Below are 22,419 nucleotides of genomic sequence, written 5' to 3'. Positions count from 1 at the left end.
TCGTCCTGCTGTAGAAGGCGCACGGTGCTGAAGTTTAATACACTGTAAGAGGCAGCTGTGAACAGACTTGTGTTATTCATCGTTCTTTACGTTTAGGGAAACTATCAACCGTCTTCACTAATTCGTTAACGAACTGCTCCGTTTATGACAAAATTCTCTTTTTTCGTTCGGTGATTGCTCTTTACCGAACTCTTTAGTGGTGTGAGTAACTTCTTCTTTCAGGCTCTTAATTCGATTATCATTTCTGCAGCCTCTGATAGAAAGATGTGATACCGGGCAGCGGTTTGCACTGCTGCCTCACAGCGCTGGAGTCCTGCGTTCCTGTCTGTGTGGAGTCTGCATGTTCTCCACTCGCTGTAGTGGGTTTCCTCCCACAGTCCAAAGACGTGCTGGGGGGTTAAGTGTCTTCTCTGAACACTGGCCCTGGTGCGAGTGTGTGTGACTGTGGCCCCGCGATGGACTGGCGTCCCGTCCAGGGTGTACCAGGAATACTGGGCTCTGGTGAGCCTGGGGTCGTGAGGTTTGGACAAACAGCAAGTGGCCGGCTGAGACACGGCAAGGCCGAGAGACCGAACCCAGACAGCGCCTGCCTGCGGCACTGCAGCTCCTGTTGCTCAGCCGCTACGCTGGGAAGCATCGTTCTGACAACACAACACAATCGGCCACACAACAGATGTTTAAAGTGATTTATTCACAGAATGTTTTACTGTACAGAAACACCACATTAGGAATGCAGCTTGTAGTTTATTTGATGTTCCTGGCTCACTGCCCACTGCTCACTGCCCACTGCCACAGGATGTGCAGAGCTGCTTGATTCCTGCAGCACAGGGGGGGGCAGCTCACGGGAGGCGGGGGCAGCTCGTAGGGGGGGCAGCTCGCAGGTGGGGGGGGCTCGTGGAGGGGAGCAGCTCGCAGGTGGGGGGCAGCACTCCAAAGGAGCTGCTCAGCTGGGGCAGAGTTAGCAGGACCTCAAGCCTGCTGCTTGCACACAGTGCAGCCGCCAGCGCGGGACGGGGCCCCGGGGCCACAGCTCCTCCAGCACAGCCCCCTGCAGGCCAGGCTCCGGAGTCAGCGGCCCAGGGCCCCGGCACGCGCTCTTCTCTGCAGGCCTGCTGGGGGACAGCGCCCCCATCAGTTCGGCAGCTGCACCCGCGCACGTACCCCAGAGAACCAGGCAGGCACGAGAGAAGTGAAACCAACGCACTTTCGTTACCCAGATAAACAGCGCGTCTCCCTCCCCTCCCTGGGTCCGGCTCAGGCCCGCCGCGCGCCGGCGCAGGAGGCCAGGTGGCGGGCCAGGTCCCTCTTGAGGCGGAAGCTGGCGGCGCAGCGCTCGCAGGCGTGCCGGTGCTCCAGCTGGTGCTCGCGCAGCTGCGCCGGGCTCTCGCAGATCTGGAAGCAGCTCTGGCAGAGCACGCGCGGCCTGGCCAGGTGGGTGGTCAGGTGGTGGTAGTGGCCGTTCTTGCGGTAGCTGGCGTGGCCGCAGAACTGGCAGCGGTAGGCGGCCTGGCCGCGGTGCCGCGCCTCGTGCACCCGCAGCTCGCGGCGCCGCGCAAACTGCTTGCCGCAGGCCTGGCAGGCGAAGCGCTTGACGCGGTTGTGCGTGGCCTCGTGCTCCGACAGGTGGCCGCGCTGCAGGAAGGCCTTGCCGCAGACCCTGCACACGTGCTTGCGGACCTCGGCGCGCCGGCGGCCGGCCGCGGCGCCGCCCGGGCAGCGGGCGTGGTGCAGCTGCAGCATCTTGGGCCGCTTGAAGGACTTGCCGCAGGTCCGGCAGCTGGCCGGCCCGCCGGGCCCCTCCAGCTCCACCTCCACGGAGCAGGGCTCCGCCGGGCGGCCCGGGCCGCAGCCCCGCAGGTGGCCGCGCAGCGCCGCCGCCGTGCCGAAGCTGAGCTCGCAGCAGCTGCAGGGGAAGACGGACGGCGGCCCCGGGGGCCTGGCGCGGAGGTCGGCAGCCAGCAGGACGCCGCTGCCGGACCAGGCCCACTGGATGGGCCGGGCCTCCCCGTCCGCTCCTCCGCCCGGCGATTCCGGGTCCGGCTTGACCAGCGCCGGCTGGGCCTGTGGGATTCCTGCGCAGAGAGCGGGAGACAGAGAGGTGAGGAGAGTCTCCCTCCCTACGCCCCCCGAGAGCCGGGCCAGCACGGTGGCTCTCCGGCCCGGCGAACCGGCGCCGCAGTGTTCGGGGGGTCTCTGTTTGGTGCTTGGTGCTGTGTCTCCCACACTGGGTGGGATCGGCGGGACGTGGGCTCACCTGTGCTGGCGGCGGTGCCGCGCTGTGCCGGCGGTGCCAGCTGGACCACCCGGATCCCGTGGAGCTGCAGGAGGCCGGGGCTGTCGGGGGGCTCGGGCTTCACCAGGAGCGCGTCGGGGGAACGGGGCGAGGAGGACAGCGACGAAGAAGAGGAGGAAGGGCGCGGGCGGGAGTCCTCTCCCTGCTCCGTGTGGGCAGGTCCTGGCAGCGCGGGCGCGGGCTCAGGGCTCGGCGGCGATGGCGTCGGGCTGTGGCGCAGGCCCACCAGCAGGCCCGGGTCGGGCCCCTCCCCCGGCGCGGGCTGCGGGCAGGCCTCCACGCCGTACCGCAGGCTGGCGCCGCCCTCCGCGCCGCCCGGCAGCGTGTAGAACTCCAGGCGCGCCAGGGAGGCCCGCAGCTCGGCCAGCTCGGCCGGCGGCAGCACGGGCGCCGGCTGGCCGCGGTACATCATGCGCAGGATGAGGTCGAAGTGCCCGGGCCGCACCAGCGCCGGGCTCAGGGCGCAGCGGGCGTACGGGCCGCCCGCCAGCGCGGGCTGGCTGGCGAAGAGCTTGCGGAAGTAGGCGCTGCAGGCCGCCAGCACGGCGCGGTGCGCACGGAAGTGCGCGTCCCCGATGGTCACGATGGCGTCACACAGGAAGCCGAACTCCAGCTGGGCGGCCAGCTGCTGCAGCACGTGCTGGCAGTGGGTGCTCGTCGCCATGGCAGCAGCGACCTGCGGAGACAGCAGCTGTCAGAGTTCGACCGTCGGAGCCCAGGCCTCCGCGCTGACGCGGGCTCGCTCTGTCCTGCTGCCCCCTCCCACCCCACTTCCTGTGCAGGGCGGAGTGCCCAGGCGCTGGGGGCACACTGGGAAGAGTCCTGTCCCAGGACACAGTTCATGGACTGGGCAGGGTAAGACGTCCAGCAGTGTGTGTAAATGTGTGTGTGTGTGTGTGTAAATGTGTGTGTGCGTGTGTGTGGCATATAGTGTGTGTGGAGTGTGTGTGTGTGCGCGCGCGCGTGTGTAGCATGCAGTGTGTGTGTGTATATATGAGAGCAGTGTGTTGTTTACAAAAGCCCCTCAGTGAGAGATCTAACACAGTGAAGATCCAGCAGGCCTCCTGGACTCTCCTGCGTCTTACACTGCTCATTCAAAACAACACTAGAGCATGAGAGTAAATGATCGCTTCCAGATGCTTCACTGAACTATACTGGGTCTAGACACAAGAGAGATGTCTCTGACACCGCCCACAGCTCTGTAACCGGACCGGACCGGACCGGACCGAGGTCCCGCAGTTCGCAGAATCACTCCGGACGCTTTTAAACCTCCCAGCAAACGGAGAAACGGACACAGTCTGCGGCTGTGGCCTCAGTTTCTTAAGACGTTTCCGTAACGTCCAGGTTTGCCTGGCGCTCGGGACAGCCCGGGTGCGGGTTACAGTGGACCCAGTGCACTGGCCTCCGAACCCCAACTGGTCTAGCGTCGCTAAAGAAGTTCTCCGACCCGCGTTTTAGCGAACCACGAGAGGAAAGGTGAGGTCTAAAACATGCTCGCAAGTCGGTACAAGTTTCAGCCTCCACAACCCGAGGGTCGCGGATCACACGAGCAAAACACGCGGAATCCCGGCCACCCCCACACACGCGCGAGCTTCACTGAGACTGCAACGACGCCGCTGCGGGCGAGAGCCGCACTCCGCCCACGGGACGGGATCCGGTCCCCGGTGCCGTCGCGCCATCGTGGGCTCTGCGACCCGCAGAACCCCGCCAGTGTCGACGCGGAGCCGAGTTGTAGCCACGCAGTAACGCGCGCGCGCCAGCAGCAAGGTATCCCCCCGGCCGGACCAGTGATCCCAGTGATCCCAGTGCCTCCGAGGAGCTGTGCGTGGGAGTCATGGGCGGAAAGCGTACCGCGAGGCTGCGGGTCCGTGGAGAGACGCGCGGGGAGAGTAGAGGGCTGGGAGTCGTGTCCTTTCCACTTCGCGAGTGCAAGCGCTGCACGCAGCCACCCAGCGACGCGACCGCTCGTCCAGTGAGGCACGCGCAGGGGAAGGGGGCTGCGAAATCGCGCGAGTCCGCCTCGAGGGCACGAGGGGGGAGGGGGACCCACGGCGTCCGAGCAAAAGTGCACTCGGCCCCGCCCACTGGTGCCTGCTGCCCGGGGGCGCATCTCGGAACAGCACACGCGTGTTAATAACTCGGGGTGAGTTTCTGGACCGTCGACCACGGAGACGACCGGAGCACGCGTTGTGCGAACGCGCAGGCTGCACGGTCACTCAGGATCGTGGGCCTTGAGCTCGCTGCCCCGGGACAGTCCCCGGGTGGGGGGGCAGCGAGGCTGGAACGGCACTGCGAGTGTCCTGTCACGTGCCTTAGGAAAAGACCCTGGAGGTTTCCACAGAGAACTGTGACATTCCAGGAGAGACCCGCGTGGGAGCCCAGCAGCTGGTGGACATAAACACGACTGCAGCCTGGCAGCTAGTTGGGAGCTACAAGCTCACACCCGAAGAAGGCTCCAGAGCCGAAACGTTGTGTTTCTTTTCCTCTCTTTTCAGCAGGAATAAACCTATTACTTGTTCCTTGGCAGCCTACGCGTGCTGACGCAGCTCCCCACCTAACTTAGTTAGACGCTAACTGATCCCAGGGTCTCATCCGGCCGGTTTTTGAGCTTGTTCCCCACTCCCACCACCCTCTGTGTAAAGAATAACGCCGCAGTGAACTGTGACAGCATTTCTGTTACTGGGGGGCGCCCGAGGCCCCAGAGCGGAGCAGCTTGCCCGGAGCCGGGGCGGAGGGGACGGAGCTCCTGGAGTAACCTTATTAAAGAGCCTCAGCAGCTCACTCCCGACCCAGCAACGGCGCTGTTGCCAGTCGCGATCGAGCATGACCGCCGTGCGCCCGGCCAATCAGAGCGCAGCCGCCTTGACGGCTCGGCCAATGGGAGCGGGGGCCGGCGGGGCCTTGCAGGGGATTGGCTGGAGGGCGGTGCGGCTCGGCCAATGGGAGTGCGCGCGCGGCGGTTGGGTTGCGCGAACGCGGCAGGGGCGCGGCCGAGGCGTGTCCACTCCACGCCGCGCGGGACACAGGTAAGAGCCCACCTGCAGCGCCGCCCCTTCGCGCCTCGCCGCCGGGGAGAAGTCAGACTGTCGCTGGGCGATAAGCGGGACCGACCTGTCGGCTTCGCGTATATCTCAGTGAGCAGCAGCTGCCGCCGCTCCGTGGGCCTTCCGTGGGGGAGGATGTCAGTGGGTGAGCAGCGCGATGACAGAGCTGGTCTTGAGCCCATGATCGAGTCCCGCAGGCTGGTGCGTCAGTTTTTACTGCCTTTCGCATGTGCGGAGTCGGAATACTGATACGGTATATGAAAGTGGCATTAATAATAATAACAATAATAATACTATTATTATAATAATAATAATGGTAAAAGGGTGAGATTGCCTTGGGTGTACTGGTTGTCTCGAGGCACAGTTGTCAGCTTGGAGACCGGCCCACACATGCTCGGGGCTGGCTGTTCCACTCTCCCGCCACTCTCTGTGTAAAGAAGCGCCTCCTGTGACCGGCCCCCAGGCTTCAGATGCTCATCCGGGGGGTCCGTGTGCGCTCCTGTTGTCTTGGACCATACTGGGCCCTGGAGTGGCGAGCTGGTTCCCAAGACAACTGCCCCGCTGTTGCCCTGCTGTCGTGGCGATTTTCACAGGACCGGGGGCAGAACGTCACTAACAGTGGGGCTACAGAGTGGTTTGGCAGCAGCTCGCTGTCTGACCAGGAGGTGTTGCAGGGGGTGGTGAGCTCAGCCCAGTCCGTCACTGGGGTACAGCCCCCCTCTGCTGTGGACAGTTTTACAACCCGCTGCCTCAGGGAGGCTGGGAGCATCGCTGAGCACCAGTCATCCTGGATTCTCCCTGTTCTTCCCCTCCCTCTGGTCCCCCTCTGGCCAGAACCTCCAGAGTCAGAGACAGTTTCTTCCCACAAGCTGTCCGATGACTTAACCCCAACCCACCACTGACTCACACTGATTATTTTTTAGTTGTGTGGTGATTCCGGTATCGGAGCCCACATACAAGTAAGCGTTTCCTTACACTTGTGCACACTGTATGACAAACTGCACTGACTTGAAAGATGACAAAGACATATCTGATCCTAAATGAAGTAGGGCGACAACCCCTGACCTTTGAAATGGAGTTGGGTGCCAGTGGAGTCTGTCTGGACTTCAGGAATCTCGAGTTAGGGTCTTGGGACATGCCTGATGGTGAGTCGTGCACAGAGAGAGCTTTCCCTCACAGTCTCCTCCCTTCAGCGTGAAGAGACTCGGTTCCTTCAGCCTGTTTGTGATCAAAACTGTGTGCAGAGTTTTACGTGATACAATACTTGCTTCTTATACAATCTTAAGAGAATATCTCTTGATTTTAATTTAACATTTTTCATGACGTATTCTGTGACTGTTTGCCTACAGTGCCTAGAAGGTGAAAGGATGTTCTGGAAGAGTATATAGCACCATGATAGGCCATACTGAGGTTCTACAGGGTTTCCTGTTTCACTTTCTCATGTGCTCTTTATTCTCTAAGCTCTTTTTGGAACTGATGAGCAAACTTCTTCTTGAAAGTCCCTAACTAGGCTAGCTGAGCAGCTAAACTGCTCACCAGCCTCCAAGTAAATTGAGTTTCTCACAAAGTCTTTGAAACAGACCTCTCAGAAATCGCAGTGCTGCAGTCTCACTCGGACTGTGCCCAAACTAGCGAAAGTCCCGAAAGTGCTCACACTCACGTTGTTTGGTGCGCAGTCAGCCCTTCTCTCTCCTGTGAAGGGCACACAGGGGTTCTGCACTCGGCTCCCTGCCCTGCAGGGAGCAGACAGTGCGGCACTGGCTGGAGCCCCTGGAGCCCCTGCTTCCTGCTTTTTAAACTCTGGCCACCTGGTCAGCTCATTCCTGCAGAGGAATCTGGTGTCAAGTGGTCCCTACAGGACTGGGCTCTGGCTCTGTGTGTGCATATAGAGTACATGCAGCGTGTATATAGTGTGTATGTGTGTACATGTTTATGTGTATATACAGTTCAAGGTTTATTTATTGATCAGTGTGCGAACAGTACAGCGTACAGCAGTGTCGTCAACAATGAAATGCTTTGTCCACGAGCTCGTTAAGAGGGATAGAAGAGTAGAAGGACAGGAATTTATAGAGATTAGATTAACGAAAAAAATAGGATACAATAAATTACACCATTGCAATTTACAAAACAATTTAGAGATTGTGCAAAAGTAACACAAGGATAGGAGGTATTTAGCACTCTTCATATGTGAGTGTGTTTCTATATGTATGTATGTTTTTGAATATACAGTGTTTATGTTTGTGTGTATTTTTTTATGTGTGTGTGTTTGTATGTGTATGTTTATGTGTGTATATACAGTGTATGTATGTGTATGTGTGTATATACTGTATGTGTGTGTGTATATACTGTATGTGTGTATATGTGTGTATGTACAGTTTGTGTTTATGTGTGTGTATGTGTGTATATACTGCATGTGTGTGTATGTATGTGTGTATCTACTGTATGTGTGTGTATACTGTATGTGTGTGTGTTTGTGTGTATATACTGTGTGTGTGTCTCAATGGTCCCACAGTGAGTGGGAGATGAAGGGAGAGGTCTGCAGTGACCAATGGAAAGATTTCTCCTCTCCAGTATCCCGGCAGCTCCTGGCGATGTCCAGGATCTCCCGCTGGAGCCTCGGGAACGCCCAGCCTGCACGCAGAGATGGCCAAGGCTCTTTCCCAGAGGAAGAGGTACAGTAGCCGGAGATGGAGCTCTTGGCCCCCTCAGATCAGCTGGGAGAGCTGTGTGTTCAGGGTTAGAGCTTGGATCACCTACGTGTATTCTAATCTGCTGAGGAGCATACTGGTGCCAGCAGTGCCAGTAGTATTGGAGCAGAGACAGTGGTGTTGGAGCAGTGACAGTAGTAGTGTTGGAGCAGTGCCAGTGGTAGTGTTGGAGTAGTGACAGTGGTAGTGTTGGACCAGTGACAGTAGTAGTGTTGGAGCAGTGCCAGTAGTGGTGTTGGAGTAGTGACAGTAGTAGTGTTGGAGCAGTGCCAGTGGTAGTGTTGGAGCAGTGACAGTAGTGGTGTTGGAGCAGTGACAGTAGTAGTGTTGGAGCAGTGACAGTAGTAGTGTTGGAGCAGTGACAGTAGTGTTGGAGCAGTGCCAGTAGTGGTGTTGGAGCAGTGCCAGTGGTAGTGTTGGAGCAGTGACAGTAGTGGTGTTGGAGCAGTGCCAGTAGTGGTGTTGGAGCAGTGCCAGTGGTAGTGTTGGAGCAGTGACAGTAGTAGTGTTGGAGCAGTGCCAGTGGTAGTGTTGGAGCAGTGCCAGTGGTAGTGTTGGAGCAGTGACAGTAGTAGTCTTTCAGTGCTGCTGCACTACTACTTTATTCAGAAAACAGTCAATCGATCCATCTTGTGCAGTAGTATCCTTTAATACAGTTTGTTGCAGAATGCCTCACAGATTTCTGTAGCAGTTAACAATATGTCCACAAGCAAGCATGTGGGCACAGAGGAGAGCAAAACACAGTCTCAGAGTGGGTGAGGAGCCCTGGATCAGCCAGGCTCTGCGGTGCTGGGAATATGAGGGCTGGGACAGTGGCTGGGCAGAAGGCCGCAGTGTGAGGTGAGTAAAGCTACTGTATGTGACTCTGGACATCGGCAGCTCCAAGGGCTGTGGCCTGGGGCAGCAGAGGCGCCCCTGCCCTGCCTCTGGAGCTCGTTCCCAGGGCGGAGACCCAGTAGCCAGTGTTCCTCCAGGCCCGTCAGCCCGGCGCTGCCGTGTCTGTTGGAGAGACCCTGGCACCGTGCTGCGCTCTTTGCAGGAAGGAGTTTCGGGACGTCCTGAGAGACATCGCCGCCCTGCTGCCCCTCCCAGCGCCGGCCGGCAGCCGCTGCCTGTCTCAGGTACCCCCCACCGCGGCCCTGCGCCCCGCGCGCCCCCTCAGCCCGGGGCGGGGAGCCCCTGCCTCCTGCCGCGCCGCCTCACTGCACTCTTTCTGCTCTACAGAAGGAGATTCTGCTCCACCTGCTGCGGTACCTGCAGCTGCTGAGGAGGCACATCGACGACGCGCAGAGCAAGCTGCCGGCGACCTGTGTCCCCGAGAGAGGTGAGGACCCCTCTGCGCCTCCGGACACCCGCCTCTGCCGCACGGGATGCTGGCAGCAGGCCAGAGGTCGGAGGGCAGCCGGCACGCGGGGTCTGAGCTGTGGATCCGGGCGTGTGGCTGGGCTCAGTCGGATACAGTGATACCGAGCGCTGCTCACCGGCACTGAGCCCCAAGTCAGAGAAACCCCTCCTGTACCAGGGCTCCCTGCAGCGCTGACAGGCGACGACCTGTGGTGGAGGCCTGTTGATCGGACTCGGCTATCTCGGCTCGTGCAGGAGCAGGTCTGGCTTAGTTGTGTCCTGTGTAAAAGACAGGTTGTCTGCCTGCAGTAAGTCTGTGTCTTTGTGCCACTGAGCAGGGCCCCTGACAGGCGGACGCTCATGCGGAGTTGGCGTTCAGTGTAAGTGATTAATTATCTATCCACGCCAAGAGTGTCCTCTCACCAGCACCACCTTTCTGGGATCGCAGGCGTCTGTGGTCTAAGCGCTCAGACGTGCCCGAGCCTTAGAGAGGAGGGACAAGAGAACGCCGGTGTGTGTAGTACATCTCACGCTGCACCTCGTTCGGGCCGATCCGGTCGCCCTCATCATCGCCAGCCTCCCGCAGTGTTTCCACAGCCTGTCTCCTGCTCATGCACCCCAGGGTCCTGCAGCCATGAAGAGGACCCCCCCCCGGAGCCTCGGGCGGAGCCCAGGACGCCCCCCCGCTGCCTGAAGGCCAAACGCAAGAGCGTCTGCGGCCGCCCCCGGAAGAGGCCAGCCCCCGACAGAGGTGCGCGGGTACGAGTGGGCGGGTCGTTCCACTGGGCTGAAACAGTCCCACAGCATCAGCTGTTCCAGACTGCCACAGTCCTCTGTCAGGAAACATCTCCTGCTTTCAGTCTGGAATGGCCCTCAATCGGATATCCCTTGCTGTCCCCAGCCCTTGTGCTGCTGCTGATCCTGAAGAAAGGTCCCCTAAGCTTGTGCCCGCCAGGATTGTGGCATATCTGCCACAAGTCCCCAATCAGAGTAGAGGCTCGGCCCCAGACTAAAGAGAGCGTGACCTCCCCTCCTTTTCTGCCACCTCTAGAGCTGCACTGTCTTCCCTTTAGCGTAGTAAGCAAGATGGAGCTCCAAATTCCAGCTGAGGTCTGACGCTGTCAGGTATGACTTAGACACAACTCATCTGATTCCAATTCTACACTTGTAACAGCTTAAAACTTCTGTTGTCAATCTTTTTGTTGCTGCTGTGCTGTGTCTAGATCAGGCAGTGTGAGGAGCTGTGCTGTGTCTAGACCGGGCAGTGAGGAGCTGTGCTGTGTCTAGACCGGGCAGTGAGGAGCTGTGCTGTGTCTAGATCAGGCAGTGAGGAGCTGTGCTGTGTCTAGACCGGGCAGTGAGGAGCTGTGCTGTGTCTAGATCAGGCAGTGTGAGGAGCTATGCTGTGTCTAGACCAGGCAGTGTGAGGAGCTGTGCTGTGTCTAGATCAGGCAGTGTGAGGAGCTGTGCTGTGTCTAGATCAGGCAGTGTGGGGAAGCTGCTCATGAGCTCAAAGCAACACTATGCTGTGCTCTGTGCTGCTCTGACAGAGCTGTGTGAGGACGTGCCGGAAAAGAGGCGCAGGCTGTACGGGGCGCAGAGTGACCTCAGCGACGGACACCCCAACACCCGATTGGGGTCACTGGCCCTGTGGGATGAGCGCTCGGAGTGGCTGGCGTTCCAGTCAGGGACAATCCAGGCAAAGGACGGGACAGCACAGGACAGCAGCAGCTCCCTGGACTCAGAGCTGAGCCTCAGTCTGCCTTCCTGGAGGACAGCTCCCTCTGCTGGTAGGACGCCTGACGAAAGTGCTCTTACTGTTTGTTTCTAACCACTACATCCAGTGTCTTCACTGGGTCTCAGTCAAAGGTAAAAGAGGGGTCTCAGCACTTTGCTAAAATCTCAGGACCAAACTGTCCATCAGTTTCCTTGATAGAGGCCAGGATGACAACAAGTGTCATGACTTGTTCCACACACCCACATCCCTCTGTGTAAAGAGGGATTCTCAGTTAGAAATGCACTTTTGCATGATTTGAAGTTGTGTCCTCTGGTTTAGAAAAGAAAACACCGTTGCCCAGTCTGTCGGTGGAGCACATTCTCTCAAGCCCCTTGCTGCATCTGGGGGCTTCTCTCTGTCCGTGTTCCAGAGCAGCAGTATCTTTATTGTGAGTTATCTTGTACAACATTACAACTGTACAACATTTTCTGAATGAGGTTCTACTTGTGCCAGTAATGTAAGGGGATTTAAATTTCGTTTTTTGCCTCAGGAGTGTTTCCTCTTTTGGGTTTGTCTGCAAACCTGACTGGCTGACTATCCTAGAGTCTGGAGCTCGGGTTTAAAGAGTGGAGATCCCAGTGCTGACCTCTGTTATTCTCCACTGATGGCGGCCCTGCCTAATCTGTACTGTTTCCTGCTGTTCCCCACTTCTCACATCAGAGACAAAATATACCTTCGATGCCAACAGCCTGCGCTGAGACTGAATTTCCCAAAGAGCAACATGATCAACAGGCTAGAATAATCTAAATTATTCATTCAATTAGTGTCTGTATTCATTACCGCTCCTCCTTGTTCACAAACCCGTCAGGAGTCAGTTAAGCATGGCTGAGCTGCTGACTCTCCCCGGCCAGCCCTCACCAGACACACCCCGCGCTAATCCAGGATCACCCCTGTTCCCTGGGCTCGGGACTGGACCCTGACTGTGGAAAGAGTGTGGTCATCAGTCCCTTGGTCCAGCTGTTGGAGCAGTTTGCTCTGCTGATAGTATCAAGTGTGTTGGCTGTGCCCAGGGCATGTTGTCCCGATCCAGCTGTTCCAGGCACATTCTCCCTTCTTACGAACGTGAGAACCTGTGGAAGATTCGAAACGAGTCCGACTGGCCCGTCTGGTAGTTAGTAGCTAATCTTGTCCAGGATCCCGTCCAGCCTTTTCCTGAGGGCTTCAGCGCCATGGCTGGGCAGCTCGCTCCACAGCCCTTTGCTCAGTTCCAGGTGCCCGTCCAGGTTCTGTCCACCTGTGTCCTCTGGGCTGGTTCACTCTTCCCAGTGCGCAGTTCGTGTGGCCGCCTGCGTCGGGCTGTCTCTGCGGGGGGTCCGTCAGCACTGTCCTGCGCTGCCCTCTTGCAGAGACCCCAGGAGGGCAAGAGCCGAGGACCCCTGGGGACAGCAGCTGGTGCTCCGCCTGCGGGGACAGGACAGGCAGCGAGGAGGACGGCTCCTGCGGGGTCCTGGACGTGCTGCAGCCCGAGTGAGCACACGAGTCCGCCGGGTCGGAGCCGCAGCCGAGTGCCGGGAGCTGGCGGGAGCCTGGCCTTGCTCCGGCCTCCCCAGTGTGAAACCGCCCCCCGGGCTCTCGGGCTGCCCTGAGCAAGCCCGAGCCTGGAGGGGCCGGGGGGCAGGTCTTCACCGGGGCGGCGCTCAGAACCGCAGGAGTGGGGTCTGTGTCCCCGGGCTCAGAAACCGGGGAGTCTGAAAGCCTTCCGTCGTGTCTGAGATCCGCTGTCCCCTGTCGTGTCTGCAGGGCGTGGGGCCTGCTTGCGAAAGACCATTTGCTGGGGGGGTACCCCTCCTCCGAGGACGGCGAATTCCCTCTGACCCCTGGATCGGCGGCTGGCCAGGCCCCAGGTACGCCGTCCCCCGACGCTCGCTGGCGGTCTGAAGGGGGCTCTTCACGTGGCAGAGGGTTTCTAGAAAGTGTCACAGTGAAGTCGGCAAACACGGCAGCACAGAGCAGAGCTGTCAGTCTTTCTCAGATGACAGACGTCTGTCTCGGCTCTTGGAAAGGCTTCTTTCAACAGCAGTGCACTTGTGTTGCGACCCCATTTTTGCCTCCTTGTCTGCAGCACAGGAAGAACAGGAGGAGACCCGTCCTTGGTACAGAGGTCACAGGAGGGGTCACAACGAGGGGAGCTTGTCCCATACTCCCACATCCCTTGGCGTAAAGCTCAGAAAGCGCTTCACCAGAGTTTCCACCTGTGACCCTGTAAAGCTCAGCGTCTCTCATTCTGTGCTTTGAGTGGGTGTTTTTGGCGCCTGCACCCTTGTGCCTGAGCCTCAGGAGGGTGAGGTCACACCTCTCGCTGTCTGTCTCTGCCCCTGCAGCGCCCACCCCGTCCACCCCCGGCAGCCAGCTGGGAGCTCTGGATGTCCTGGACGATCTCAACCTCAGCCCCTCACTCTTCACCTCCCCGGCACGGGACATCCCGGCCAGCCTTCTGCCCAAGGGACACGAGGAGCTGGAAGGTGTGTCCATCCTGCCCATCCCCTTGCCCAGCTGAGCTGTGACTGACATGTGACTGACATAGACACACGCAGACACACGGACACAGACACACACGGACACACGCAGAGAGACAGATACAAGCAGACACAGAGACACACAAACATGCACAGACACAGAGACACACACACATAGACACACACAAACGCAGAGACACACAGAGACATACACGGATATACACAGATACACGCAGAGACACATGGACACGCATGGACAGACACACACACAGATGCACAGAAACACACGGACAGACAGACTCACTCACTCACTCGTCTCCTGTCTGTGTGCATCTTGTCTGCAGCTCTGTTCGAAGACGTGTGGATCAGCTCGGAGCCGCCCATGCGAACCGGAGACCCCAGCAGGGACTCGGTACGGCCCCCTGGTCTGGGAGGGAGGGGGAGTCTGTTCCCTGGGCAGGAGCACAGGGCTGGTGGATGTCTGGGGCTCAAGCTGTGGACAGTGTCCCGGGTGAGAGCTGCAGACGTGACGCCCTGGACTCCGGACAGGGGCAGCAGCGGGAAGCCCAGCCCGAGCTGCTGCCGCATGGTTACAGGCCTTCTCCCTGGCCCTGTGTCCCAGGTGCAGGACAGCAGCGAGGCAACGGGCGCCGGCGGCTGGCTGTCCTCCCAGAGCGAGGAGGAGGAGGAAGGCGCAGATCTGACCTGGACCCCGTCCCAGAGAGGCTCGGCGCAGGGCGGCCGCGGAGGCCGGGGCCAGCACAGGCACAGGGGGGCGCCAGGCGAGCTGCGCCACCTGAAGAGGAAGTGCGTCAACGGCTTCATCATGTTCTGCCGCCTGAACAGGAAGTCCTACATGCGGTGTGTGTGTGCGATTGTGCTCGTGATTGTGCATGGGTGTGCACAAGTGTGCATGTGTGTGCGGGTGTGCGTGAGTGTGCGCGGGTGTGCGTGAGTGTGCACGAGTGGGCCAGCCCTCCGGCTCCTTCCCGCCTGCCGCCTTGCTTACCCGGCCTGCGTGTGTCCCCCCAGAGCTCACCCCGGGACCCCCTCCACCGTGGCGACCAAGGAGCTGGCGCGCATGTGGCACGGCATGGCCAAGGCGGAGAGGCGCCTCTACTGGTCAGTCTGCGCGCGTCTGTCTGGCAGGTCGGTGCTGGCGGCCCGGCCCCTCGCTCACCCCGGCTCTCTCTCTGCCCCACAGCCGCAAGGCCCAGAAGTTCAGCTGCCAGCAGAACCGCAACGTGCGGAGCCAGTGGGGGGAGGAAGAGGAGGAGGAGGATGGGGAGTAGGCCTAGACACTGTCCGGCCCACTGGACCCCGCCTGTGCCCCCACTCAGACACACGAGTGTGTGTGGGGCTGTTGTGCTCAGAGGGGTGTGTGTGTGGGGCTGTTGTGCTCAGAGGGGTGTGTGTGTGGGGCTGTTGTGCTCAGACACACACGAGTGTGTGTGGGGCTGTTGTGCTCAGACACACACGAGTGTGTGTGGGGCTGTTGTGCTCAGAGGGGTGTGTGTGTGTGGGGCTGTTGTGCTCAGACACACACGAGTGTGTGTGGGGCTGTTGTGCTCAGAGGGGTGTGTGGGTGTGGGGCTGTTGTGCTCAGAGGGGTGTGTGTGTGTGGGGCTGTTGTGCTCAGAGGGGGGGTGTGTGGGGCTGTTGTGCTCAGAGGAGTGTGTGTGTGTGTGTGGGGGGCTGTTGTGCTCAGAGGGGGGTGGGTGTGTGGGGCTGTTGTGCTCAGAGGGGGGGTGTGTGGGGCTGTTGTGCTCAGAGGGGTGTGTGTGTGTGGGGCTGTTGTGCTCAGACACACACGAGTGTGTGTGGGGCTGTTGTGCTCAGAGGGGTGTGTGTGTGTGGGGCTGTTGTGCTCAGACACACACGAGTGTGTGTGGGGCTGTTGTGCTCAGAGGGGTGTGTGTGTGTGGGGGGGGGGCTGTTGTGCTCAGAGGGGGGTGTGTGTGTGGGGCTGTTGTGCTCAGAGGGGGGTGTGTGTAGGGCTGTTGTGCTCAGAGGGGTGTGTTTGGGGGGCTGTTGTGCTCAGAGGGGTGTGTGTGTGTGTGTGGGGGGCTGTTGTGCTCAGAGGGAGGTGGGTGTGTGGGGCTGTTGTGCTCAGAGGGGTGTGTGTGTGAGGCTGTTGTGCTCAGAGGGGTGTGTGTGTGTGGGGCTGTTGTGCTCAGAGGGGGGTGTGTGTAGGGCTGTTGTGCTCAGAGGGGTGTGTTTGGGGGGCTGTTGTGCTCAGAGGGGTGTGTGTGTGTGTGTGGGGGGCTGTTGTGCTCAGAGGGAGGTGGGTGTGTGGGGCTGTTGTGCTCAGAGGGGTGTGTGTGTGAGGCTGTTGTGCTCAGACACGAGTGTGTGTGGGGCTGTTGTGCTCAGAGGGGGGGTGTGTGTGTCTGTGTGTGTGGGGCTGTTGTGCTCAGAGGAGTGTGTGTGTGGGGGGGGCTGTTGTGCTCAGAGGGGTGTGTGTGTGGGGGGGGCTGTGCTCAGAGGGGTGTGTGTGTGTGTGGGGCTGTTGTGCTCAAAGGGGGGGGGGTGTGTGGGGGGGGCTGTTGTGCTCAGAGGGAGGTGTGTGTGTGGGGGGGCTGTGCTCAGAGGGGTGTGTGTGTGGGGGGGCTGTGCTCAGAGGGAGGTGTGTGTGGGGGGGGGGGGCTGGGTCGCTCACAGTTCTCTGTTCCTGTTAAAGACGAGTGTTCGGGAGAGGAGATGAAATAAAGGTTCTCTCTCAGAGGGCTGTCAGGGTGCTCTGTTGTGGTGGCTGGAGGCACCTCAGTACCTCTGGCCTGGGGGGGAGGGGGGGAACTCGGGGTCAAGTCCACCAGGCACAGCGGGAGTGCTGAACGGGGCTCCCTTCGGCAGGGGGTCCCCAACTAGAGGAGGAAGAGGACAGCAGAGGGATCTTGGTGTTGCCTGATTTTTGGGACCCCTGCAGGCCCGCTGGTCCGGGACGTCCCAGGAGGAGTGGGCTTCCTGTGTTGCTCATATGTCCCGGCAGGACAGAGCTGTGATCTGGTGAGACGGGGGAGGAGCAGGGCCGCCCAGCGCTGTTGTGGGGTCCCTGTGCATGATCCTGGAAAGGGGCTCCCCCAGCTTGCGGTTCTCCCATACAGTACTCAGTACAGTACCCACTCCAACCTTACTGTATTGTGTATGACAAATTACTAACTAGAAAACGTATTAACCCCTCCGAAGAACTCATAATGCATACAGTACCTTACAAACAAGAACAAGCAGGACGCTTTTTACAAAGATGACATGTATTTTAACATTGAAATAGGAACATTAATAACAGAATAACAATAAACACGATCTCTGTTGGTTCAAACTGTAAGCAAGCCACAAGTCACAAATGACCACTGAAACCTTGGGAGAAAGGAAATGTAGAAATAAATATGAAATTAAGAAGTAAAAGAGCACTTCATAACGGGAGGGGCTGAGATCAGGAAGGCTGAGCAGAGGGGAAAGTTCCATGAAAACCATGCTATAAATCAATAAAGCCACACCATGTACGCACCCAGCCACCCCATGACAAAAATTGACCTGCCCCTCCTCGGCCAACTCCACCCTCGCACACCTCTGGACCCTCCGGATGAGTCACAGACGTCAGGCCCCGGGGCGGTAGTTCACAGTTAAATGTTCCTCTTGATAAGGACTCAAACGGCTAGAAAGTTAATCCTCTTTAAAAAGGGATAAGATGAGGTTTGAGACAAAGAACAAATTCTCTCCATGTGCTTGAACAAGGACCTGGCCTCTCACTGCCACAACAGGTTCTCCTTCATGAACGAGTGGTGCAGGCATTTAGTCTCCTCCCCCACACAAGGTACGCCCTCCTGCTGGAAATTCAGAGCCTCCCTGAGTTTGCCGTCACTCTATGGACGTGAAAAAGATCCGCCAGGAATTCAGCTCCTTTGTCAAACGATTCCTCTTGAAACTTATTTCAGTACCGATGGTAGTTCAGGGGGCCCCTCCTGCCTAAAACAGAAAGACTAGACTGTGAACCAAAAAAATCCTTTCCTTCATCAGGAGAAGAGGGCTCTCATGTTCCAGCGCGGACAGCACACAGGGCCCGGCTCTCGACAAAGACCCCTGGCCCAAGACCCCACGCTTGAGCACAGCGGCACGTCTGCAAGGGTCACGTTTCCCTAATGATTTCTGCAATAAACTGTCCCAGTCGTCACTGCCAAGCAGATGGCTGGGGGGGGGCCTTAAGAAAACCAGACCATGTCACACTTCAGCAGCACCACCGCACTGCAGGCCATTGATCCCACACTCCAGGTCACTGGTGCACAGCTAAAGGCTGGGGGGGGGAAAGTCCTAAACATTTTGACCTGGACAAAGAGGTCACCTTCTTTGCCAGACTGTTAAAGCCCTCACTGCTCCTACTAATCAGGCTACTACAAAAGGCAAGACTTCAAAGGCTTTCAATAATATATATAATGCACTGCTGTGTACAAGAATCACTTCCTGGAAGACCACCTCTCACCCCTGAAGGTCTGTATCGCTTTTGTGCCAGACTGCACAGCTTGCTCCTCACCCATACAAGTGGCTCTCAAGCTCGTATTTACTACTGCTTGTCCAAGCAGGTGCTGGGTGGAACAGGCCCTGTACCGACCGGGAGAGGAGTCGAGGCTCCGGGTCTCTCTGCCGCCGCCTGCTGTTCCAGCACTGGCGCTGCACGGAATGAAGGACTCGAGTCGGTGTGTGAAGAACTGCACCTTTTACCAACAGCAATTTCTAATAGTGACAGGCTAGTGCAAAATGAGACACCAACCTTCCAGTCCGCACAACTGTAGTTACAATCGACCAGCTGCCAGTGGTGGATGGACAGCACTTCCACGAGGTCTCTTCACAAGAGACAGGCAAATTGAAAACGAGCAAAACCAGAAATCCCGTCTTCACCCTTTGCCCAAGCTTAGCGCGAGAAGGCGCTTGTTTCCTCACGCGCCTCCCTTTCGGCCGCTGGAGGCTCAGTCTTGGCGCAGAAAAGCCCCCCCAAAAAACCAGCCGAACCCCAAACGCTTCTTAGACGCCCCGTGACTCTTCAGCGATTCGGGTCGTGTCTGAAGCGCTGCTGTGGGCTGGTGAAGTTCGCTCGTGCAGGTCCTGTCCTTCAATCCCGAATCGCCGTTGCCGCATCGCAGACAAACCCTCCACCGGATATTACGGCTCCCAAGATTGACATTTGTAATTACCCTCCCGCACTATCAAACTCCCAGCCTCTCTCACCTACGAGCTGAACCTCACAGTGCCTCCTTTCTTACCAAAAACTCAAACACATTGAAATCTACCTCTACCTCACGTCAAGAAGCTCACTCCCCATAATTTTCTATCCTTTATTTCATTCTGTTGATGTATGATTTTGCACATCTGATGTTGTTTTGCACATAACCTGTTACCTGTTGCTGTTTTGCACACTGCCTGTTGTCTCCGTCTTTCTTTTCTTACACAATAGTGCGGGGAGGCGCGGCCGCAGGTGGCTCCTGACGCCCGCAGGTGACACGGAGCGCTCGCTGAGCCCAGAACTCACGTCTCCTGCTGGCCGCTCGAACCCGTGACGGAAAGCCAGTTAGCAACCTTCCCTCGTGATCAGTTCAGCGCCGCTTCAGACGTACTCCTACAGGTCCTGTAATTACTGGGGCCCTTCTCATTTCCCTGCTTCAGTCTAGTCTCCTGTGGACGCCATATCGCGCTGCAGAGCTAGCAGGATCGTCATCGTGTCACATGTCTGTATGAAACCCAGACATCAGAGGCAGACAACTGACGTCAGAGGCCGGGTTCCGCCGACTCTGGACTGGGGCACCTTCTGTGTGGGGTCTGCATGGTCCCTTTACCACGGGACCGGCTGCAGGCGGCTGCGAGGTGCTGAAACTCCGACAACGAAAGGCTGCAGTTCAGCTACGGCTCGACAGGTCGGCAGAGTCCGCTTCCACAGCAAACACCGACCAGCCGGAGCCGGTGCAGGAGCCCCGCACGCGCCTCCCTCCTGCTCAGCTATAAGGCAGCGCGTGGCTCAGTCTGCCCAACTCCCGCCCTGCTCCCCCTCACAGCCTCCGCTCGTCTGACTGCTCTCCTGTCTGTCCCCCAAGCCCGTCTACACTCTGGGGGTGACAGGGCCTTCTCCTGCTGCGCCCCAAAACTCTGGAGCGCTAACCCTAAGGATATCAGAGAGTCACCTTGCCTGAGCTCTTTACAACCAAGAATCAAAACATTTTTTATTATTAGTAGTAATAATCAATCATCATCATATTATTATTATTATTATTATTATTATTAGTAATAGTAGTAATAATCATCATCATCATATTATTATTATTCTACGATCATTTGTGAATAGAATTTCGTGGGTGCGCCACACACGTATCGCGCGTGTGTGTGGGTGTGTTTATCACATCTCCACCTGACCGCCGCCCACAGCTGTGGAAGCGCAGGTCGCAGAGACGCCTCGACAGTCTGCTGCCGACCGGCTGAGCCACAGGACGCGCCTCCACAGCCAGAGGGACAGACAAGCGCCCGGACATGGACTTCGATTTGGCCACAGGTACGGCGCGTCGCTGCGTCTTTTTCTCGCTCCCTTTTCCCCACCCGTGTCGGACCGCAGACTTCCTCGGCGGGCACGCGAGCCCGTGGCACCGTACGGTCACGCCACGAGTCGCCACGGCCTCTGCAGCCGGAGTGCAGCGACTGCTCGTCCGACACCAGCTTCCGTGTCAGAGCAGACCGTGAAACTCGTGCGAGATGCAATCTGCAGGAGTCTCCATCTCAGACGCCAGGACCGCTGTCGCCGCCTCGCACTGCGGAGAGAAACGCGATTCGTAATCCCTCTAATCCTTAGTAAACCGCCGCGGCCTGTCTAATGTGGTCCGGGCTGCGGGCACAGGGAGAAACCTGCGGCAGGGCGTGTTCCTCCTCCGCATACCTGTCGTGGGACCGGTTCTGACACCCGCAGCCCGGCCAGTTCTCGCCAGACAGGCTTCTCGTGCCAAGAAGAGCAGCAGCCTCAGCGCTGAGAACGCGCAGGCGGCGGCGGCGTGCGCGCGCGCGCCGCTCGTGGCACCTGGCTGCGGGGGCGCGTGTCGCGCGCGAGGGGGCTTCCGGCCTCACTGGAGCTTCTCTGTGTGGCGCCTCGAGCGACGGGGGGCCGCTCGGGCCAGACAGCCCGGTTCTGCCGCGACCGAGACACCGAACAGAATTTACACGGCGTCTGCACTTGTACGGGCAGTTCTAGGTGACTGAGCTCAGGTCCCCTTCCCGGCTGTAGACTCAAGAGACTCAGTTCCTTCGACCTGAGCAGCCAATCGTTTTCTACAACCAAAATCACACACCAACAAGCCCACGTCAGCACGCTCTTCATTATGCTCCCCGCGTGGACCCCGAAAATGGGAAAATCGTATTTTTTCCTCGACAGAGGCGCTCAAACCTTCCAGGAAACGTGGGACTGAGAGTAGTGGGAGAGGGCAACTCCGGTTCACACCTTAATATTCGCTCGCTTGACAAAGCCGTGGATTGATCTGGCGTCCACCCTCGCTGGCCACGCGAAGGGCGATACGGTAGTCTTCGCTCGCCACAGGACCCCAGCCCCCCCGGGGACCCCCGGACTCCCCTGCTCCAGGAGCTCTCGGTGTGACACTGACCCAGCCCGACCCTCTGCTTCTCTCCAGCGGCCGAGTGTCACGACAAGCCGGCGAGAGCCGAGGAGCCCAAGATCGAGGGCAAGTCCAGCCAGGAGGTCAACGCCTTCTGGAGCAAAGACAAACACAAGGAGAAGGTGAGCCGGTGGCCCGACCACGAAAGGCGGGTTCGGTTAACCAAGCGGCACCGCTGCCGACCCACCGCACCGCTCCTCTCTCTTTCAGGACAAGAAGGACCACCACAAACACGGCGAGAAGAAGCACAAGGATGGCGAGAAGAAGCACAAACACGGCGAGAAGAAGCACAAACACGGCGAGGGGGGCGATTCGGACAGCTCCTCTTCCTCCAGCGGCGAGGACGACGGGAAGGTAGGGCGCCGAGATGAACTAACCACTCGCGTCACCTTCACTCTGAAAAACATTTTAAAAGCCCCCCGAGCCTCCAGCGTAAGCGCGCACTCCGGTAACAATGCCAGAAGTGCACAGCAACCCGTCTAGAACTGCGGCTCTGAAGACCAGCAGGAACTCGCGAATGTTCGCGTCGTCGGGAAAGCAGCGGTCACTTCCGTGTCCGGCTCGCTTCCGGTCAGCCCGCTGCGCACAGAGGCGCGTCCCGCCCGACAGCCCCCCAAGCTCGCACCCGGCGCAGCAAAGCGCTGTAGGACACAGGCAGCGCTCGGAGCGGAGGACCGTGCCCACCGGCTCCCTGCTGGTAAACGATGCGATTCTGACCGCCCGCCGCCCGTGGCCCCCCGTCCTACTCGCGTCAGTACAGCGGGGAGCTCGAGTAACAGGGGTGTCGGCTGATTCAGCCACCCGGGACTGAGGAACTCCTGGCGGCTGCAGGAGCCACTCGGGCTCCTGCTCCCGTCTCACCGCCTCCGCTCTGTTTTCCAGGGAAAAGGCAAAAAGGAGAAGAAGCACAAGGACAAGAAGCACTGACGGCCCTCTGGCCAGCTCGCAGCGTCTCTCCGACCTGCATCCTTACAGTGATGACCGCTTCCGAAAGCTGCTTGAATAAAACTACGTGACTTTAAACCTTCCTCTTGGTCCGTTTTCTTTTCTAGCCACGGGGCTGTTTGCTCAGGAATTCGACCTGACAGACGCGGCGGCTGTGAGACAGGCTCGGGAAAGTGGGGGCGGTTTTTCCGTAGCGTCTACTCTGGGGGGCGGGA

General features: G+C 58.8%; 2 protein-coding genes and 1 long non-coding RNA gene across 3 annotated transcripts; 1 reads left to right on the top strand and 2 right to left on the bottom strand.

Moving 5' to 3' along the window:
* Nucleotides 1-676: 676 nt before the first annotated feature.
* On the bottom strand, nucleotides 677-2,963 carry LOC148838802 (uncharacterized). The gene is made up of 2 exons (XM_088911538.1): nucleotides 2,255-2,963; nucleotides 677-2,072 (listed from the first exon to the last, which is right to left on the bottom strand). The coding sequence occupies exons 1-2, from the start codon at nucleotides 2,955-2,957 to the stop codon at nucleotides 1,255-1,257; spliced, it is 1,521 nt and encodes a 506-aa protein (XP_088767664.1). The 5' UTR covers nucleotides 2,958-2,963; the 3' UTR covers nucleotides 677-1,254.
* Nucleotides 2,964-16,855: 13,892 nt separating this feature from the next.
* Nucleotides 16,856-21,353, bottom strand: LOC148838801 (uncharacterized). Its single transcript, XR_016090779.1, has 2 exons — nucleotides 21,088-21,353; nucleotides 16,856-20,407 (listed from the first exon to the last, which is right to left on the bottom strand). It is a non-coding gene; the product is annotated as an uncharacterized LOC148838801 (long non-coding RNA).
* On the top strand, nucleotides 20,011-22,285 carry LOC148838800 (uncharacterized). The gene is made up of 4 exons (XM_088909850.1): nucleotides 20,011-20,154; nucleotides 21,275-21,381; nucleotides 21,470-21,613; nucleotides 22,142-22,285. The coding sequence occupies exons 1-4, from the start codon at nucleotides 20,133-20,135 to the stop codon at nucleotides 22,184-22,186; spliced, it is 318 nt and encodes a 105-aa protein (XP_088765976.1). The 5' UTR covers nucleotides 20,011-20,132; the 3' UTR covers nucleotides 22,187-22,285.
* The last annotated feature ends 134 nt before the right edge of the window (nucleotides 22,286-22,419 follow it).

This window comes from Atractosteus spatula, chromosome 3 (genome assembly GCF_055471065.1).
Source record: "Atractosteus spatula isolate fAtrSpa1 chromosome 3, fAtrSpa1.hap1, whole genome shotgun sequence".
Lineage (NCBI taxonomy): Eukaryota > Metazoa > Chordata > Actinopteri > Semionotiformes > Lepisosteidae > Atractosteus > Atractosteus spatula.
The sequence above is the reverse complement of the archived record's forward strand: the minus strand, read 5'-3'. Positions and strand labels throughout refer to the sequence as shown.

What these genes read in the sequence shown, in the direction of transcription:
- LOC148838802 (XM_088911538.1), bottom strand. Translation starts at nt 2,957, where the DNA reads ATGGCGACGAGCACCCACTGCCAGCACGTGCTGCAGCAGCTGGCCGCC. An exon ending in CGGCACCGCCGCCAGCACAG is followed by an intron (nt 2,073 to 2,254) that starts GTGAGCCCACGT and finishes CTCTCTGCGCAG; the next exon opens with GAATCCCACAGGCCCAGCCG.
- LOC148838800 (XM_088909850.1), top strand. Translation starts at nt 20,133, where the DNA reads ATGGACTTCGATTTGGCCACAG. An exon ending in GGACTTCGATTTGGCCACAG is followed by an intron (nt 20,155 to 21,274) that starts GTACGGCGCGTC and finishes GCTTCTCTCCAG; the next exon opens with CGGCCGAGTGTCACGACAAG. An exon ending in GCGGCGAGGACGACGGGAAG is followed by an intron (nt 21,614 to 22,141) that starts GTAGGGCGCCGA and finishes TCTGTTTTCCAG; the next exon opens with GGAAAAGGCAAAAAGGAGAA.